This window comes from Prionailurus viverrinus, chromosome B1 (genome assembly GCF_022837055.1).
Source record: "Prionailurus viverrinus isolate Anna chromosome B1, UM_Priviv_1.0, whole genome shotgun sequence".
NCBI lineage: Eukaryota > Metazoa > Chordata > Mammalia > Carnivora > Felidae > Prionailurus > Prionailurus viverrinus.
This window is the reverse complement of record NC_062564.1, coordinates 74064113-74085780: the sequence shown is the minus strand read 5'-3', so window position 1 is coordinate 74085780 and position 21668 is coordinate 74064113. Positions and strand designations below refer to the sequence as shown.

The following is a 21668-nucleotide window of genomic DNA, read 5'->3' as shown; positions in this document are numbered from 1 at the left end:
ATGAATGTGTTGGTCAGTTTTCTGCAAGGATACTCATGCATGTCTGCAGATGGCATTCTCTACCCCACTTAGCTGTTTCCTCACTGTGTGACTGCTCTCAAGAACAAGAAGGCAAAAGGTTGGTGCACTCAGCCAAACTTGTTGCTGTTCCTAGAAAGAAGTGCCTTGAGTCCACATTAAACTTTACAGTATGCAAATTACCTAGATGGTATATTTTCACATGAACTGGGTCTGTCTTTCTGGGTGTTTGATAGGTTTTTTCCAGTCATAGTTACTTGAGGAAGTGTATATAACACAATATACAGTAAATTGTGGCTTCCCATGAAAATGAAACTAATGAAGTACAGTTGACCTAGAACAAGGCAGGGCTTAGGGGCAGTGATGTACCCCCTCCCTCTGCACACTCAAACATCTGTGTGTGTAACTTTTGACTTCCCAAACCTTAACTACTAGTTGTCTACTGTTGACTGGAAGCCTTACTGATAACATAAGCAGCCAATGAACACACAGATTGTATGTTATATATATTATTGTATGTGGTATTCTTACACTAAAGTCAGCCAGAGAAAAGAACATCTTATTAAGAAAACCATACATCTGAGCATAAGTAGACCCATGCAGTTTTAACCTGTGTTGTTCAAGGGTCAAGTGTGAATGAAATACTTAGTTTAGAAGACCACGAAGGAAGCCTCCCACATCCCTGACTCTAATCTTCCTTCAGTCTTTACCTCTGGGTGAAGTTCTGATTAGTGTCTAGTTACTCTGGCTCTCGGTCTCTGTCTTCTCATCCATTTCTCCTGCAGCATCTTGCTTTTTTCTTCTGAAAAAGTCTTGTTTCTGATTCTAAAAAAGGCTCTCTTTTCCTCTGAACATTTACAAAAGCACATGTGAAGTAAGTAGATCTTTAAACAAGTATATGCCTAGCAATTCCTCAGCGTGACTCAAAAAATATTTGATACACAATAATTTAAAAGATAGATACTACTTCCATATGTTAATTTTTATAAGCTAGAGTTAATACTACATTGCATTTAATGCAATGAAATAAATTAAGCTAAGAACTATTTGCTGATTCGACACACATTTCTTAAGTTGGAAACCACATATGAAAGGAAGCTAACCTCCTCTGACCTGCTCAGTTCTTTTTTTTTTTTTTTTAATGTTTATTTATTTTGAGAGAAGGTGAGCACGGGAGGGGCAGAGAGAGAGGGCGAGAAAGAGAATCCCAAGCAGGCTCTGCACTGTCCGCACAGAGCCCCATGTGGGGCTCTGAGTCACAAACTGTGAGATCATGACCCGAATAGAAATGACCGAGTAGAAATGACCTGACCTGCTTAGTTCTCAGCCAGGACTGGGTTCGTGTGCTTCATTGAGCTCTGGAGTCAGAAAAACCTGGGTCAGTAGATGCATATCTTTGGGCAAGTCACTTAACCTGTCCCCAAATATTCTCCTGCCGTTAGAATAGGAACAGTAATATCTACATCAAAGGGTATGATGTAGGTCTGAATGTACAGCAGGGTAAGTAAACCAATGAGTGCATGCCCCTTGGTTCCCACTCCCTCTGGAGGGGTGAGGGGGGCAAGAGGACCAAACCTCTGAGAACGGGAACCATGGATGTTTGCGTGGGGTAATAGGGATGCTGGTAGTGGATGTTAGCTATTATTTTTTTCCCCAAGAAGTGACTCATCTTACAGATTATAGTTTATAAATGTATATTTTTCTCTTATGGGTACTAGCAGTGATACAAGGGACCCTGTTTGTTTTTGTTTTGTTTTGTTTTGTTTTTTGTAGAAAAATATCCCAGAGAAATAAATTCATGAAGTGCATAGCAGATTTTAGGCCTGGGGAAACTCACAGTGTTTCTTCTCTCTCATAACAACTCCTGGGAAGTATAAAGGAGGAAACAGTAGCTAGTCTAAGAAAAAAATGGACAAATTCAGGAGAAGGAAACTTGAGATGCTACAGAAACCAAAGGCAATTATGGACTATTTGCTTTACTTCTCTATGTCCTCCATTAAGTACAATGTTAATTATCATGAGAACCAGATAAATTTAACATGGACTTGGTCTGTAGATTTAATTTCAGTAATTTAAACAGCAATAGAAATAGCTCCATGGTTAATTGCTAGATTTGAAGTAATATAAAAATAATCTTTATTTTTCTCATCGCAAATGTTAAACATGTTCACTGTAGAAATTTTGGACACGAGGTAAGAGCATAGAAAGAACGAATCCACTCTTCCCCCTTCACCTTGGGATGACCACTGGTAACTGTGTAGTGTATAGCTCTCCATAATTTTTTCAACGTATATATACATAGTCAAAAAATTGGGATGAGGTTTTCAATGCCTAAACTATGAAGGGAATGGCATCTTTATTGTTTTGTGTGAGCTTGTTTAGTGATTATCCAACATTTCTGAACTCTGAGGGTCATTTAGAATTCTATGCAGACACATACGGTTTACTCTCCCTGAGTTGCAAAGGGTTCTAAAGGCTATCCCCCTGCAGCTGTTCATAAAAGATAAGTGGGAAATGCATCAGAGGTCAATTTAAGGGCTCCTTTTATAGAAGAAGACACTTTAAGGTAGTGCTTTATCCAACAGTGACGTGTTTTTATTTGTCAATAGACTATAAGCTCAGGAATCTTGTTTTCTCTCCTTAATTGTTGTCCATGCCTGGTATGGAATAAGCATTGAATTAATGAAATATTTGCTGAATAGGGAAATAAATCAGAGTTCAATCTGATAATCTGGATGGTGAGTCAATCATAATACTGAAGCATTGGGAAGTTTCAAGAAGGAAAATTACCAACAGGTAGAAAAAATCTGAGTGTGAGTTTTTTCATTATGGTTGTGACAGAACTTTGAATAGCATTAAGAACATGGCCTATGTTTTTGACAGTAGGTGTGTTTCCTTCTACTTCATACAAGTATAATGTCTTCAAGTGTGCAGAGTAGATGTCTGATATGTGTGTGGTGGTCGCTGTTCAACAACTCACCAGCAATTTAAAACAAATTAATTTGGGGAGTCTATCGTTCTTGAGTTAATTCTTTTGGACAGTTCTTTCCTATTCCATTAATTTTACCCCCTCCTGCTGGATTAATTCATTCTTTCAGCAAATAATTACTGAGTGCCCATTATATCCAGCCAGTGCTCCAAGTGCTGGAGATACAACAGGGAACTAAATAGATAAAATTCTCTGCCTTCCTGGAAGGGGAGACAAACAATAACAAACAAATGTATGGTATGATTTCAGGTGTTGATAAGTGCTATGAAGAAAATAAAAGCAGAGTACAGCAACAGTGATGGTGTGTGCGTGTGTGTGTGCATGCGTGCATGTGAACAGAGTGGCACAAAAGAAGAGAGTGGTTTTCCTCCACTTTAACGCAACCCTTGGATGGGTCAAGTGCACTTGGCAGGCCTGGGAAACGCAGTGCAGCTCAGGCCTTTTGAATGGGCTGGGCTGTGGCACCTAGTGCTAGACATTTTGGGAATAATGCCCTCTACACAGAGGCCTTTATGGTGCCAAAGCTGCAGTAATCTCCTTGAACTGTAGATTACTTAACAACTCTGCCTACGTCCTTGAAGATGTTGAACTGGTTAGAAGATACCAGTTGTAACTAAATGTTGTATGTAAGAAGTACATTATCAGCCAAATTAGAGGTAGGATGTCCATGGCGGGTGCTAACAAATGGGCTGCATGCATCAATTAGAAAATGATCACAAGGGGAAAGATGCAAAGTGTGCTCTATTTGTTTATTCTGTTGTTCATGTTAAAACCAAACACAAACAGAGGCCAGACTTGAAAACTCCTTCAGTGGACAAAACCAGGTTAGTCATACAAGCAAAGCTTAATTGAGCTTACTTTGCAGGACAAGCAAAGCTAACTTGACCGAGATCACTTCTTGCTTACACCTCTGAAAATCATAAGCAAAACTTAAATTGTTCTCCCCAAATTGAGATGAGGTGATCACTAACCAATTCCCTTTCATTTAAGAAAATTCCCGTATTGTAACCAATCACCATGAAGAATAAACAGTCACTGCCTCCACACTATATAAGCTGCTTTATAACGTATAGCTCTGAGCCTCATTCTGTGTTTTGGTCTGAGTGCTCCTGGTTTGCAAACTATCTTTTAGATGTGTGCACAATAAATTTTTACTAATTGCTACTTCACAGATTCATTGGTTTCACTTTTGGTTTTTTTCTGAACTTTTGACATTCAGCTTCTCTCTAAATTCTTTCCACATAGACAGACTGCTTAGGTAAGGCTCAGTTCTCTAAACTCTTGGGATCACCTCTGAAATTAAAAAAAAGAATATCGATATTAAGTGTAGGATCAAGGATTTAAAAATATTTCAACATGCAACACATTGCTTCTGGAGTAAGTCTGCTGCACTATTCCAGCCCTAGTGAATAATTAATGCCTTGAACTATTCCAATCACCACGGGTTGCCAGGCCACCAAATAACGAAGCCAATCCAGGATTTGTCCATATAAAAAGTGTGTGCGCTCCCAGCTAAATCTCAGTTAAGGAGGTTGCTCTATATACAGTCAAATAGCACAAATATTCATGAATATCATTTGCAAATGTAATCAACAATGCAATGAGTATTTCCTTTCCTCCTAATTCTGTATGCTCATTTAAAAGCCCCTTATGTGATTTTTATAGCATTTGATTATCATTGTTATTTACATTACACCAAATTTCCAACAATAAAACAGATTACAATAAAATCTCAAACTATAAAACAACAAAAGGCAAGGGTCATATACTAACACAGAAAGGAAGAGGAAGATGACGACACTGGAAACCAAGGATCATGGAAACTTCCTTAAGTGAGCCAAAACAGCCTTCGGCACTGTATTGAAAAGAAAACCATCACAGATAAGATATGCTTTTTCCGGTTTCTTTGATAAATTGTGCTAAGGGGATGTAATTAACACATAATATCTCTAATAGCAATGTTACATACATAAAGGCAAATATTCCCCAAGAAGCTTTTCTTTTTACTGACTCTCAATAAAAGGAGTACATGTAATATTCAAAAGCTTATTCTCTCAAGACTGTATGGAGTAACCGACGGTCCTTTGTTATTTAAATGAGCATTTAAGGTGACATTTATGATCATATTATCACCAACATTATAACAAAGCTGCATATATTTTAGTTTTATAAGTTGTTAACCAAAAGCAGTTCGGGACTTGGTTTCCTCCTATCAGAAGGGAACTTCAGAGAGAGCAGATGCACTGGGAGGGGGGAGCATCACACACCAGAGGGAGCTGGTGGCCACAGAGATGCTCTCTTGCTGTGGCATGGCCCTGAGACAAAAAGATGCTCCCTCCTCTGCTGCCCTAATTGCAAATCTTTCCTTGATTTGCAGTCATCAGAGAGGTGTGGGCATTGCCCCTGGCAGCCATTGTTAAAACTGTACATTCAGGGTTGGAAAAGAATAGGGGGAGAGGGAACAAGGGAGGTGTCTCCTTCAGCACTGTAAAATTTAGGTGACTGGTACACAGAAAGTCTGGAAAGACTGTCTCGTATGAGGAAAGACAGTACTTGGCAGGTTGATGCCAACCTCTCAATGTTTGCTGCTGAAGGTGGGGCTATGTTTCAATCCCACCTACCCCCTGGAAGAGATATACAGTAAAACCTTGGACTGTGAGTAACTTGTTCTGTGAGTGTTCTGCAAGATGAGCAAACATTTCTAATAAGTTTTAGCTTGATAAACGAGCATTGTCTTGCAATACAAGTAGTACGTGACACTGAACGTGACATGATCACAACTGAGCCAATGGTTCTTGAAATTCACTTCGATATACAAGTGGTTTGGATTACAAGCATGTTTCCAGAATGAATTATGCTTGCAAACTAAGGTTTTACCGTATTATGGTCTTGAGCCAGTGGGGTTGAGGACTAAGTCTTTGTGGTCAGCTCTGGATGGGGCCACTGAGGCTTCCTGTGGCCTCAGTTGGAGAACCTTGGTGTCTATAAAAATCCTAGCTGCTGCCATAAGCTGTCTGTAGTTCCTCATTTTCTTTCAATATTATTATCACTAGGGTTTAGCCTAAGACAAGATGAGGCATGGCAAGGAATTTAAAAGACCAAATCCAGGGGGAAAATAACCTTACTCATTCTGGAAATAATAAACTATAGTATATCTTAAAAATACTTTTCTATATACTAGTTCACATTTGGGGATTTTAAAATTTCATTTCCAGTCTATATATTTATATACCCACCCACTCATCCCATCCACCCATTACTTGTCATCCAACTATCTGCCTACCTATCCATCCATCCACCCACCCACCCACCCACCCACCCATCCATCCATCATCTATTTATATAGCTATCATCTATCTATCTAATCCTTCCATATATTTACCCATCTCTTGCAATATCCCATCACATTCCCACTAAAGCCCTTATAGTAGAATACATGGACTATAAAGAGTATAATGTATCTTTTTTGGCATTTAAATTCCTAGCCAGAGTAGTAACATAGGCACAGGGGAGAAAAGAGACTAGTAAGTCATTTTGAAATAGATACGGGAAAACAAAGCTTTCAGCTAAAACTGTAATGAAGATAATGAATATTTAGATTTAAGAATACATTACCAGAACATTTACATAATATCTCACAACTTTTTTTTTTTTTTTAAAGGATACGGGTTACTGATCATCCTCTTCAAATCAACCTTCTCTTTGCAGTAAGGGCAAGTCTGCTTTTTACCAACTATACACCAACCTCGGATGCAGAATTCATGAAAGCTTAAGCATCTCGTTAGGGAAGTTTCTAGATAGTAAGAGGCAAGGTCTGCTTCATGATGGCATAATGGAAATGATCCCATCTGCAGGATGAAGTAGAGGGTGAGAATGGAGGTGAGTCATGACTTGACTGTGCACATCACTCTCAGGAAGATTCTGTAGGCCAATGGAACCCCAGGACTGTGAGCTTGCAGTCAGAGCTGTAACAGCTTTAGGAACTTGCGAGGTTTACATAGCTTCTTGGCCTTACCTATTCTTCTTGCTGCACTAGATTCTCCCAAGAATTAAATTAGATAAAGAATATGAAAGTGCTTTTTTACAGCAATATTTAACATCACACTGTATTAATACATCTCCTTGCCTTGCTAATTGTGCGTTTCTCATAGATTTACCATAGTGTTTCCTTGTTCTATGTTTTGTGCCTTACTCATTACCTACCATGTAATCACACTTGTCTTAGGCACCTAGACAAGCTTAAGTTACTTGTAGTCATAAACCATAAGTTTATGGAGATTTCTATTGGCTTTATGAGTCTTAAGTTTTTTTTTTTTGTTACTGATAAGAAGGCATTTATTTTTAATAGAATATAAACCTAATAAAATTCTGAAACACTAGGCATTTACAAATTCATTTGTATATATTTCCCTGTCTGGAGAGTTTGGCCCTTTGCCCCCAAAGTTGAGAGCAAACCCTGTCTTTTCCCACAATTGCTCCCATTAGAGCTCCTATCACACTGTAGCACGACATTCCATGTATATCCATGTCTCTCCTGGACCACATGAAACCTGTGGGACCAGGTCTCATTCTTCCCTGTCCTTAGCACCTGATGCAGTGCCTAAGTGCCTATTTATTAAATAAATATTTGAGTGAATCACGCAAAACCAACTACTTTTGCAGATATATTTTCTCAGGTTCCACAACATTGTAGATTTGGGCAAAATGAGTAACAGTAATGAGATCCATCCTATTTATTTATTTATTTTTACAATTGTTGATCCCAGTGTAGCTTTCTGAATCAAAATCAAACGATTTTCTGACGATGTCCATGTGAACAGCAATGATGTAGCAGTCTCCTCCCTAATAAATGGGAGTGTAGAGCAGTCAACACCATGTGTATAATTCCTCAATATTAGATGTGTATGTAACTAAGAGTTTCCACTATTGTACGTTTTTGGAATTGGGTCATTTTTGCAAAAGGCTTGGATTAACATAAAGTGGTGTATTATAGCAAGGATTTCAATAAAATTTTTTTAAATGTTTACTTTTGAGAGAGAGAGACAGCATGAGAAGAGAGAGAGAGAGAGAGAGAGAGAGAGAGAGAGAATGAGTGGGAGAGGGGCAGAAAGAGGGAGACACAGAATCCATAGCAGGCTCCAGGCTTCGAGCTGTCAGCACAGAGCCTGATGCAGGGCTTGAACCTGATGAACCACAAGACCATGACCTGAGCCAAAGTCGGAAGCTTAACTGACTGAGCCACCCAGGTGCAACATTATAACAAAGATTTTAAACCCAACCCCCTACAGCCCTTTATTCAAAAGGGCTGGAGTATGGCCTCATCTTCCAGATAGGTATAGAGTTCAGGAGTCATAGAGCCAGCATTGAAATGTCCACGTCCTCTTAATATCCTGTCTCATCTTTAAATCTTGATCCTGAAAAGTCTCCAAGCTGGCAGAGTTGCTGCAGAGCAATACTCAGTTTCCTTCCCCTGCCCCACCTTGTTAATATGACTCACGTTCACCCACTCCTTGCTAATATGATTCATGCTAAAATGGGCCATTAACAGTACTCCCTGCAAAGCAAATTTAAAAGTGACTAAATTTTAGATTACATATGCCCACATGCACAACAATCCCTAAGGGGTTTTAAAGGTGGAGAGAGAAAATATTTCCACTTGCAAATGGCATAAGGGGCTCTGTTCCAACACTTGAAAAGTAAACCGTATTTAAAACTAGGGCCAGACTTGGAAGGATAGTTTTTTGGGAAAGGTATCACACTGGAAAACCACCATAGAACTCCATATGGGATATTTTTGTGTTTCTTACCTTAAAATGGTAAGGCTTAAACGTCAAGAGTAAGGTCTCTTATTGCATTTCAGATGCATTTACTCCATTTTTTAACTCTCAGGATTGAATAAATGGAATCTGTCCAGATTAAACAGAACCGAGTCATAGGCACTGCACATCTAGAGTATTACTGAGTTAGGTGGGCTTCAGAGGCAAAAGACAGATGGTTTAACCACCTCATAATGCCAGAGGGTTGAACTGAGTGCAGAGCAATATTATAAAGTTGATATTGTACTATAAAATAAAGATAAATGATACCTTCTTTTCCCCTATATTTAGGAGAGAATTAAAATACTGATTGTTGGCCAACCCAAACACAACTTTGGTATCCAGAGTTACATATTCAGGACTCTTGATCCTAGATCTTTCCATATGTTGAGGTCTTCCTCAACGGTTATTGGAATTCCCAGAGAATGCTGGTTTCCAGGCCCAGGCTTGTCTGCATCCTAACACCTAAAGATCTATCAGCCATTCAGGGCAGACCTCGCAGACAGAGGAGCCACATGGTTCAAAAACTAGATGCTCAACTTTTGGTCCCTCCTTTTGTAGTCCGAGGTGTCCTGCTGCCTGTGGCGTTATCTTCTTTCCAAGACCAGAGCTGATAGCTGTTTGACCCCGCTATCACTGTTGACACAAGTAAGTTCCTAGGATTATTTCTAGGCAAAGCATACTTTGTTGTTTTCAGTCCTGTGAGATTCAGAGGCTCCACCTGGACAGTTCTGAGTTTCTCTCTGAACCTGAAACTCCACTTTTTCTCACCCCCACACCTTTCTCTCCCAGGTTCTTCTTGGCTATCTGTTCATCTGCTTTGCCAACTTTCCCAGCCAGTGTCTTGTGCAGATGCTACATACAGCCTTTCTCTCTGGGTAGCATGAAGATTCATTTTTACAAAGGAAACCACTGGCCAAAGAGGTTCACCTCAGTTAGCGGTTCATTAGTTAGCAGAGACTATCAGAAAGTCTCAGCAAGAGAGAAGCTGGAGGACAAGGACCTGGGGTTTGGGGATGGGAGCTAAGCAAGGCAGAGAAGATGGGGCTAGGAGGAGGGGAGGAAGGTATGAGACAGTGCTCCCTGACTTGCCATGACCAACACAGATTATTTGAAAATTGCCTCCCATCATCGGCTTGATGAAGCCCATATGGTTTCCCGTGAAAAGGATACACATGATTGCATGAGAGCTGGTAGGTGTTTTCAATGAGCCCTTCTTCATTGAGCTCCACAATGATCTTCTGCCCACAGACGGCGCAAACATTGTCTGACAAGCTCCTTGTGGGCATCCCACTGACGCTGTAGAACTGTTTGGGGGAAATGCACAGAGCACTGTTAGAAAGGAGAACGCATACCATTCATTCTCTGAACACAGGAACAGCACTTCCAGGCTTTGGGACATAGAGTTTTCACTGCTTCTTCATTGGTTTAGAACTTGAAACACTTTTCCTCCTAGGAATGCTTCAGTGTAGTTAGGGTCTCCAGGCAAAAACGCACTGAACTCCAAATGGACCCAGAGTACACTGCTAATTATAACCTCCAATTTAACCTCCCCATTGAGGAATCCTTCAAGAGGAAAGGTTTTTATCCAGGGCTGTAGTTCAGAGTCACCCAGGAAGCTTTTTAAGCTTACCTATAGCCTAACCCTTTCTCTTATTCTGGAGACTCTGATTCACAGATCCGGAGTAAGCTCAGGCATCTCTATCATTTTTACTTCCCATGTGATGAGAGGGAGCATATAGACTAATCCCATTGGAAAGCAATGTTTTTAGAATTCTAACCTGGGATACCTGCATCTTTCCAATGCTGTGGATGAAGAGTGGTTCCAATATTGGCAGCACATTAGAATCCCTAAGAAGCTGTTTTTTTACAAAATAAATATTTATTTAAATATTGTTTTATACGTAAAGGAAAGATATGAAGATAGTACCAGTTCCCATATACCATATACCCTATTATTACCGTCTTACATTAGTAGGTATCTTTGTCACAATGAACCAACATTGACACTTATTATGAAATACAGTACATACTTTATCCAGATTAGATTTTTAAAATTTTCTTATGTTTTATTGTATATTTGAGAGAGAGAGAGAGAGAGTGAGAGAGTGCACAAGAGGGGGAGGGGCAGAGAGAGATGGAGACACAGAATCCGAAGCAGACTCCAGGCTCTGAGCTGTCAGCACAGAGCCTGACGTGGGGCTCGAACTCATGAGCAGTGAGATCATGACCTGAGCCAAAGTTGGACGCTTAACCCACTGAGCCACCCAGGTGCCCCTATTTAGATTAGATTTAAAAAAAAAACGAATGTCCTCATTCTGTTCCAGAATCCGATTCAGGATACCACTTCGTTGTTATGTTTCCTTGAGCTCCTGTTGGCTGTGGTGGCTTCTCAGACTTCACTTTTTTCTATGACTTTGACAATTTGGGGGAGTATTTTGCGGAATATCCCTCCATGGGAATTTAGCTGATGTTTTTCTCTTGATTACAGTGAGGTTATGAGTTTTAGGAACAAAGATAACATTCTTATCACACCATAGCAAGGGTACGTGCTATCAGTCTTATCAGTGTTGATTTTCACCTTGATCACCTGGTGTGATGCAGTGTCTGTCAGGTTTCTCTACTATAAAGCTACTCCTTTTTTTTTTTTTTATTCCTTTCTATTTTGTACTCTTTGGAAGGAAATCACGAAGAACAGCCCATTCATAAGGAGGGGGGAGTTAAGCTCTACCTCAATATCAGTGAGTCTTCTCCAGAGAAAAGGAACTGATAGGGTGTGTATGTGTGTGTATCTAGATGGGTGTTTGATCAAACAATCGAGCACCACAGCCTACCCAAGCTGACCCCCAAAAACGTAACCAATAACCTTCTTAAGGTTGGAGTATCTACATAAATTACGTGGACTTCTGCATGAGAGATTTGTCTATTCTCCTCCATTCATTCATTCATTTATATCAACATAGACTCATGATATTTATTTTAAACATTTATTCATTTTTGAGACAGAGATAGAGCATGAACAGGGGAGGGTCAGAGAGAGAGGGAAACACAGAATCGGAAGCAGGCTCCAGGCTCCAAGCTGTCAGCACACAGAGCCTGACGCAGGGCTTGAACTCACGGACCATGAGATCATGACCTGAGCCGAAGTTGGATGCTTAACCAACTGAGCCACCCAGGTGCCCCTAAAGCATCAACTTTAAATTTTTTTTCAATGTTTATTTATTTTTGAGACAGAGAGAGACAGAGCATGAGCAGGGGAGGGGCAGAGAGAGGGAGACACAGAATCTGAAACAGGCTCCAGACTCTGAGCTATCAGCACAGAGCCCAACACGGGGCTCGAACTCACGAACCACGAGATCATGACCTGAGCCGCAGTCGGACGCTCAACCGACTGAGCCACCCAGGCGCCCCTCATGATATTTATTTTATACTTTGGGTTATAACCCAACTCTGCTGCTGCTACTATTGCTGCTACTACTACTACTATTACTACTACTACTACTATTATTACTACTACCACTACTACTATTACTACTACTGTTACTACTACTGTCACTACTACTACTACGACGACTACTACTATTGCTACTATTACTACTACTACCACCACCATTACTACTACTACTGTTACTACTACTACGACTACAACTACGACTACTACTATTATTACTACTATTTGGTTGCACAGATTATTCTAGCGTTTACCATTGGCAGCTTTTTCAGTTGGCTTCTGTGTCTCTGACTTATCCTCATAATTGTGGTGGGGCTTTTTGTTTGCTTGTTTTGAGCACTTCCTTAACTTCTGGCAGTACAAGGTACTCCGGGCTCATTTGTATATTCCCTGCCAAGACCTAGAATCAACCATTTCTCCAAGGAAACTTGGTTCCTTTTATTGTAGAATGGCATTAGAAAAGATATGGGCACTAGGTGTGCTCACTGCTACTGGGGTGTCATTGCTTCTGGGCTTCTTAGCTGATAGAGGAAGGAAATAGAGCTGTATATACTAACCCATGTGTATATCATAGCGATAGATGTTCCTATATGTATCCATCTATATTAAGACACATGTAATCTATATTATGCTAAACATGATCTCAGACTGATGTCTTTAACTCTTATCCTTTACTATATGGATCATTCTAGCCTTCTCTCCTTGAGTGTTAATAACCTTCTGAGGGTGAGATAGCTCCTACTATGGATCATCCATTTACTGAGTTATTCAGTTGCGGAATACATGGATAGCAGTATCAGAATTGTGAACCCATAGCCCCGAGGGAAAACACTTTACAAACTAGAGTACAGTACTTATGTTCAGTTCCTTTGCTTTTAATCTTAGATCTCTACTCATTTCAAAGTTACTTAGGTCAGTGCTTTCTTCTCCTCCCTTCAGTGTGGTTATTTCATGCATTTGTAATACAGTTAGATTCTTCTGTCACAGTCTACATTCTGTCCTGGCATTCTCTCACATCCTAAATGATTTTTCGGATTTGTATACATTGTTTCACTCCTTCTGCTACAAAGTACTATTGATTTTGACAAATGCATAGTGTCATGTATTTACAATTACAGTGTCATACAGAATAATTTCACTGCCCTAAAAAATTCCCTGTACTTCATCTATTCATCCCTGCTCACTCCCTAAACCCCTGGCAACCACTGATCTGTTTACCATCTCCATAGTTGTGCCCTTTCCAAAATGTCATATAAATGGAATCATATAACATGTACCCTTTTCTGACTGCCTTCTTTCAGTTAGCAACATGTATTTACAGTTCATCCATGTTTTTGCATGGCTTAATAGCTCATTCCTTTTCCTGAGGAGCTTTTAAAACAAAGCAGATGCACTGGCTCCACTCCCAGAGATTCTGACTTAATTAGTCTGGTGTGGGGCTTAGGCAGTGGTGTGACAATGGAAATTGCTCCTCCTTTGCTTCCTCCTTACCTCTGTCTCTCACACACACACACACACACACACTCCATCAGTTCAAGTCACTCGTGGCTGTGCCAATGGCTTGAAGCAGTGGGTTTTATATATTTGGTAGATGAAGTTAAGTTGACAGAGGATGACAAGAAGTTGAAGCCTGGTGGGGTGGGATCAGGTGAGAAGTCTCCAGAAAGTTGGTGCTTAAAAACTTGTCTTGTGAGGTTGGATCTCTTCTTCCTGGTCCACTGGAGAACAGAGGACACACAACTCTTCTCTCCCTCTCCTGTCCATAAATAAGTACAAGAGGCTTTGGGAAATTTTTAAGAAGTATGACTTCTGGCTTTTGCTGGAGGAACTAGGAGTGGAAATGCTCTCTCCTTTGCTCACCTTAAACATTATAAAAAAGGCAGTTGTCCCATAGATGACACATGGCAGGGGACTTCCAAAAGGTATCTTGTTCTGGCATTTCACCACAGAAGTCGGATTTCAGGCTATAGGAAAAGAGTAAGATAGAGCCTACGGAGATGGAGAAGGGCAGACTGGACAGGGATGAAGTCAAGGTCATGTCTACTTAGTCCTGCCCCATAAATGGAGAGAGAGAAGAACAGTCTGGAATTGCACCCCTCCCTTGCCATCCACAGTAGCTTTTCCATTTCGTATCTGCTGTGTACCAAGAGGCCAGCAGAGGACAGAGACATAGAATTCCTGAAACCACTAGGTCATCCCAAAGCCCCTGGTTTGTGAGTTTTTACGAGATGCGCATGTGTCAGACATAGATGAGTGCTCCTAATATCTGAATATGAAATCCATCTAACCAGCAAGTATGTCCACTTGGAGTTTCAATCTTAAGAGAGTTTAAGAAAAAGCTATTAGGGATACTTTCTAAGTCCCAGAGACCAATATACAGTCAGAATATATTTAGCACAGTTTTTGTATCTCCGACTTCTTCTTTTTTTTTTTTTTAAATTTTTTTTTCAACATTTTTAATTTATTTTTGGGACAGAGAGAGACAGAGCATGAACGGGGGAGGGGCAGAGAGAGAGGGAGACACAGAACCGGAAACAGGCTCCAGGCTCTGAGCCATCAGCCCAGAGCCTGACGCGGGGCTCGAACTCATGGACCGTGAGATCGTGACCTGGCTGAAGTCGGACGCTTAACCGACTGTGCCACCCAGGCGCCCCTCTCCGACTTCTTCTAATGTTATCTAATGATAACTGATCATTATGAGGAGTAATGATTGATTCTCAAGTGCTTTATGTGCATGAAATATGACTTTCTGTGTTAGGCACAGAGTATAAAATTTAGTATAAAATATAAAATATAACATTTTTTGTCGTTATTTAATTTTTACTAATCATTTCAATGTGGGCAATTGGAGTATGCTAGAGATGGTTACTTCCAAACAATAATTATTTTTTTAATGTCTATTTATTTATTTATTTATTTATTTAGAGAGAGCATGTGTGCATGAGCGGGAGAGGGGCAGAGAGAGAGGGAGAATTCCAAGCAGGTTCCACACTCAGTGCAGAGCTGGATGTGGGGCTTGATCTCATGATCTAGAGATCATGACTTGAGCCCATATCAAGAGTCAGTTGCTTAACCGACCGAGCCACACAGGTGCCCCCCAAATAATTATTTTATTTAAAAAGATGCCTTTGGGGGCACCTGGCTGGTTGTCAGTAGAGCATGCGACTCTTGATCTCAGGGTTGTGAGTCTGAGCCCCCACATTGGGCTAGAGATTACTTGAAAGTAAGTAAGTAAATAAATAAATAAAGCCTTATTTCCCAACAAATTTCTATAAATAGGAAGTATATTTTCTAACCAACTAGTAAAGATAATTTTTGATGCAAGGAGAATTAGGGAGCAGTTGGTCTGGGAGAACCAAAAGAAGACTTCTCTGTTTCCGAAAATGGATGCAAATGTGTAAGATGAGACCATTTCTCCATGTACCATAAGTAGTTTCAGAGAATGAAAGCAACACTTACCCCTATAGTAGAAGCCATGTAATCTGAACAGATCTCTGCAAAATCTCTCCCCATTATGCCATAGTAGAGGCCATAGAACAAGGATACAATGCCAAAATCCATGGAATCTCTAGCCTTGATTCTATTGAAAATGACAGGGTAAGGAAATAAGAACGTGGTATATGAGGGGCTCGAGAAGGGTTGCAGCTTAGAAGAAATTTCCTGCCACAGTCTCTAACAGAAAGTTGGGAGTACTTTTTTTAACTGATTTTTTAGACTTGAATTGATTTTTTAAAGCCTCTTAAAGTCTCTAAATTCTCTTCAAATGTTACCACTCCATGGTAAGTGGGCGAAGTAATTCTTGAGAGGGTCTTTTAACTGGTGGTTTTGAAGCTGGGCTGTTCAAAGAAAGGCCTGCGCAGCTTGTAAAACTCCTCATCTCCCCCCTGCACCCCAGGCCAATTACATCAGACTCTCGGGGTGGGGCCTGTGCAGCAATATTTTTGGAAGCTCTCCAGACTCCAGGTGATTCCAGTGGGCAGCTAGCATTAAGAACTTCTTTAATGGAGTAGTGTTTCTCAGCCTTAAATATAGATTAGAATCACCTGGGGAGATTTAAGACTCTGCTGCTCTGGAGCTGTGATGTACGTGGCCTGGGGTGGGGTCTGCACAGCAGTGCTTTTTAGAAACTTCTCAGGTTGAGAATCCCTGCTATCAAGCTTAGATTTTACAGAATACTTTCAAATACTTCACTTGCCTAACAAATATTTGAGGTAGATATGATTACCTACCTCATTTGCATTTGAAAAAATGGAGATTTAGAAAAAATGATTTGCTTAACATGACGATTGGTACAAAACAAAACCAGGGATCACACTTCAATTTTGAGGCCTTTTGCTACTATGCCATAGTGACTACGTGTCAATCAGAAAAAAAATATTTTGCAAGTTGCATCATATTTCAAATATAATAGGATTCCCCCGCATCCCATTTTTAAGAGAAACACTTCTTTAAAAAGTAATTAGCCCCTAATTTAATTTCTGAGTCTTAATCATTGCACATATGGTTTGTTATATCTCTCAACAGCTTCAAATATTAGCCCTGGGCCTGGGTAGATCTGACTGAGTCAGAAAGGGAGAGAGGAGTGGAGGGGAGCTGGTCGGTAGGTCCTGGAAACTTGTTCTAGTTGTTTTGTGCTCTGTGAATTTGAGGAGGAAATGGTAAAGGCAGAGAGTTTGTAGACTTAGAGGGTACAGCTCTTTTTGTGATGGGAACTGGGAATTCCAACACAAATGGTGGCTTTATTCTTTCAAGATTTGCCTGTTTATATTTGAGAATTGGGATAGTGGGGAGGAATGAAGATGATCTTCTCCCCATGTTCAGGGGAGGACTAGTTCCTTCCCAGCCTGAAGGGTTAAGTTCTTGCTATGGCTCGTTGTAGGAGAGGTCATGGTTAAGGAACTTATATCTTATGGAAAGTAGTCTTGGGACAACTGTAGGCTCAGTGATTTCATAAAATTCCTTATGAATATTTTTACATTCACTGAAATAAAGTTCTATGGACAATATGCTGAAAAACAAAAGAAATCAGTGTCTTTCTATACACAGAATAATATATTAATCATAGATCTGTACAGTTACTTTCTATCCCTTTCCTGCTAGAAAATGGTAAGAGCTCCTGCTGTGAAAGTTTCATGAAATGCTTATAAAATCAGATTGCTACGTTGCCGTAGGAAGAGTCCTTCCTTTCAGAGCTGACACTCCATCCAATTGCCTGACCTATTTTATGAGTTGCCAATGTTTGCCTTTTGATTTCTGGTAAGGTCCCAGAGGAAGTTCAATGTGAGAGATATTCTGGGGAATTTTTATTTGAGCTGCTTTCCACAGCCTTGTGGTATGTCTTAAATTTCCTTTCCAGGCCACAGGTTGATTACACAGCCTTGGCTCTGCCCATGAGAACCTCGTCCACAGCACATCTCAGCAACCATTTTTTCAAGGAGCTCAGTTCTGAGTTATAATTATCCTGATTTCCTTGATTTCTCACAAGACTTTCTTGTTCTGTTATTTCCTTACCTCTCATTCAAGTTCTAAGCACTTAGTTTTGTCCTTTTCTGACTGTCCCCAGCAAAAGGGACTTCATAGGTACCAGAAACAAAATTCTAGAGCAGTGCTGTCCCCGGCAATATAGAAATACAGATTGAAAATTTCCTAGTAGTCACATTAAAAAAACCCCATGAAATAATTTCACCAATACATCCCAAACACTGTATTTCAACATGTGGTCGATATAAAAATTATTTTCTCTTTTTATTTTTTTAACAGTATTTTTCAAACTTTGAAATCCAGTTTGTATCTTATAGTTCTAGAACACTTTATTTCATAGTTTAGATGCTCATAGTGACATGACCTATCGTATACTGCACTGGACAGCATAGTTCCAGAGGTTTTGAAGGAAGAAAATATATACAAGGAAATGACACTTCAGAATTTTATGGAGGGAAATTTGTAGTTCTGTAAGAATTACTCTACCGCAAATGTAGGCCTGCTTTTAATGGTGATGTTCAAAATTTGCCTATCAGGTACAGATTTTTTTTTAAAGTTTTTTGATGTTTTTATTTATTATTTTTGAGACACAGAGAAAGCATGAGCTGGGGAGGGGCAGACAGAGGGAGACAGGAACCGAAGCTGGCTTTGCACTGACAACAGAGACCCTGACGTGGGGCTCAAACCCACGAGCCTCGAGATCATGACCTGAATCAAAGTCAGACGCTTAGCCAACTGAGCCACCCAGGCGCCCCTCAAGTACAGATTTTCTTTAAAGCTTATAAGTTTTTGAAAACTTTTTATTCTGTAGGGTTTCCTCTTATACTTTTCTAGTGGTTTCCACCAATGACATCTACTATAAACAATGTGTGTATGGAACGTTGTAGGGCCAAATGATCCCTGATACAGAGAACTTGACCAGGTGAATATTGCAAGCAAGTGCTTGGAGATATTAATGTCTTAACTGGAGATACTTACTTGAAAAATAAATTGAATCCACACATTGTAAACATGATGGCCAAATAACCCACAACACCAAATGCATAGCTGAGTTTGTAGATTAGAAGAAACCATTTGTAGACCAATCTGTGGATGTAAAATGGGGAGAAATACAGAACATGATATTTTATCTTTTTCAAACATTGTTATAAGTCGGTTTTTAATTTCTAGAATTCTATTTATTATGTGATATAAAGAACATAAGTAGATTATATCAGCTAAACTCAATAATAATCTATAGTTTTAATATAATACCAACAAACTGTATAAATAGTATGCACGTGCATATATACATTCATTGCAGTTTGTCTATGTTCCTCATGTTAGAGTGGCGTTCAGAGATGGTTTCTCCACCTGGAACCCTGCCTCCCCTAACCCTCCTCCCCTGCCCTAGGGTTAGCTTAGAGTGGTTTTGGCAGGAGTAGCTTGGAGTAAGCAAAAGATGAGCAGAGAAGTCAAGGCTGTGGGGCAGGGGGGAACCTCCTCCCCCAGGAGTGTTGCCTGCTACCGCTGCCCCTCCACCCCCCAGCCCAAGGACAGAGGTCCTCATTATCAGGCTCAGCCTCACCCCAACTCCTCTCCACTCACAGAGCCCCTCCCCTAGCCCTGGGATGGAATCACAAGTGTGCCACGGGCTGGTTTTCTCCTGCTATGTGGATGGGTTCTTTGCGTGTCCCAGCACATACAGTGACCACTCTTAGCACCTTTCCTTCTTCCCACAGGGTCAGAGTAGAGAAATGGGAGATGGGGATTGAGGGCACAGGTGTAGATGATTTAGAAGGGACCTCCTTACCCTGCTTGTTTCCCTTATCCCTGGCAGTAAAAGCCCTTTGAAAACCTACAGAAAGGGCCACTGCTTCATGTCTGGGAGGATGTGGGAAGATGCATTCGTGGTGCCACAGGACAAGGTTCTGGCCGGTGGAACGAGAAGTGATGGGAGGAGAAGGAGCAGCTGGGGGACTGTCCTTGTGCCCAGAGAAAAGGCGGCGGTGGCTGGACTGGTGCTTCCAAGGGAGCTGGAGGGCAAGAGGCAGGCCGGCCTCTCAGCTCTCCCTCCACACTTTTCGGGAGCCAGGTTCCCGCCTTTATTGCACCAAATGCTTATTTTCTGTTTTTACTGATTTAATGTTTCAACGTTATTTTAAAAGATGCCCTGCTTCATTGAATTCCAGTCAGAAGGGGCCTGCTGAGGGGTGCCTGGGTGGGGCTCAGTCGGTTAAACATCCACTGGACTCTTGATCTCAGCTCAGGTCTTAATCCCAGGGTCTTGAATTCAAGCTGGCTTGAGCTCCGTGCTGGGCATGAAGAAAAAGAAAAGAGAGAGGAAAAAAAAAAAAAAAAAAAAAAAAAGGAGGGACCTTCTGAAACATGATGCTGTGAATGGGGTTTGTGGGCTGGCTTGAGAAATGAGTTGTCATTACATCATTTTATGGTGGAAAGCTTCCCCACTTCAGGGCACTTGGTACCAGGGTTTTGTGGGCCACGCCTCCTCCTGCAGGTGTAGTCCCGCCCCATGGGGGAGGGATCGGCAGTGGGGAGTTCGGAGGGTCCAGAAACTCCGCACGGACTGCACACTGCACGAGGTGGGTCAGGTCGCTCTGAGCCTAAGTCACCTCTAAAGGAGGGCAGGCGGGGCTTTGGGGATCTCTCTGCCACGGTGACTCGCGAGCCTGCCGGTTCTTCTAGGTTGCCAGTTCCCGGGAAGGCAGTTCGGATCACTGCTCAACGCAGCCAGATGGAGGCGGAAGTTTACGTTGCTCCAAGAGGTGAGCATGGGAGGGGGGCCAGGTCCGAGAGGGCCTCCCCTTCTCCCCCACAGCACCCGCCAGCACCAGAGTCGGGTTCGGGAACTCCACACATCCTGGACTTCCCGTACCTGCTCTGCCCCTACAGGGTCCCCTCGCAAGGTTGTGCCAGCATCACAGGTGTTTCGACTTTTTAACTGCAGGCCTTCTGTGTGTCATTAAGGCAAAACCTGCTGTTGGGAGCCAGGCGGGCGGGGGTGGGGGGGTGGTTCACACTCTGTGTGGTATTGGTATGATTCTGGGCTCCCCCTTCCCGTTACTGCCTGTGGGACTCTGGCCACCCTACCTAGGACTTCCTCCTATGATTGCCTCATTCATAGAGTGGGGGGATAGCACTAGCTCCTAAGGTAGTTCTGAAGATTATGTGAGATCATGTATTAATGTTCAAAAGATCTGACACATTTAATGCTCAATATGCATATAATTATTACAGGTATGTTAGATTTTCCAAATCCCCCACCCCCAAATCCTCCTGCTTACGGGGAGTACAAGTTTCTAGAGCACTGGAGTCCAGAACTCCCTCGTTACTTAGATTACACTGGAAGGCAGAGAAACCAGGTTAGGAATTGTGTTTGTGCTTCAGAGCAGCCTCCAAAAGGAAAGCTTGGCCTGGAATTGATGTGACCAAGCCCAGCTCTTTGTGGCGGTTTTTGAGCCTGAACCCTACTGCCATAGAGAGTTCTCTGTTACTCTGCCCCCTTCTGTTACTCCCCCCTTCTCTGTTAGTCTGCCCCACAGCAAGGGCGTGGTATACTCTGTGGGAGGAACAGCTGGTTTTTAAACTGTATTGGTAGAGGTGCCTGGGTGGCTCAGTCCAAGGTTGAGTGTCCAAATTCAGCTCAGGTCATGATCTCCCGGTCTGTGAGTTCGAGCCCTGAGTCAGGCTCTGTGCTGACCGCTCAGAGCCTGGAGCCTGTTTCAGATTCTGTGTCTCCCTCTCTCTCTGACCTTCCCCCATTCATGCTCTGTCTCTCTCTGTCTCAAAAAATAAATAAACGTTAAAAAAATTAAAAAAAAAACTGCATTGGTGTGAGAGACCACTCCTCTTGGGTTTGCTTTTGCACCATGCCCGTTAGATCTGACCAGCTTTCCTAGCCAGTAATGAAATC

General features: G+C 41.5%; 1 protein-coding gene across 1 annotated transcript in view; it reads right to left on the bottom strand.

The window, feature by feature from the left end:
• Window positions 1-4260: 4260 nt before the first annotated feature.
• The window catches only part of RNF175 (ring finger protein 175), a 47652-nt gene continuing 30244 nt past the window's right edge, over window positions 4261-21668 (bottom strand). The window contains exons 5-9 of the mRNA XM_047857587.1: window positions 18734-18841; window positions 15734-15854; window positions 9997-10130; window positions 6674-6775; window positions 4261-4519 (exon numbers count right to left, since the gene is read on the bottom strand). Of these exons, the coding sequence (XP_047713543.1) occupies window positions 4399-4519; window positions 6674-6775; window positions 9997-10130; window positions 15734-15854; window positions 18734-18841 (586 nt within the window). The 3' untranslated portion in view covers window positions 4261-4398. The remainder of the gene's footprint in view (window positions 4520-6673; window positions 6776-9996; window positions 10131-15733; window positions 15855-18733; window positions 18842-21668) is intronic.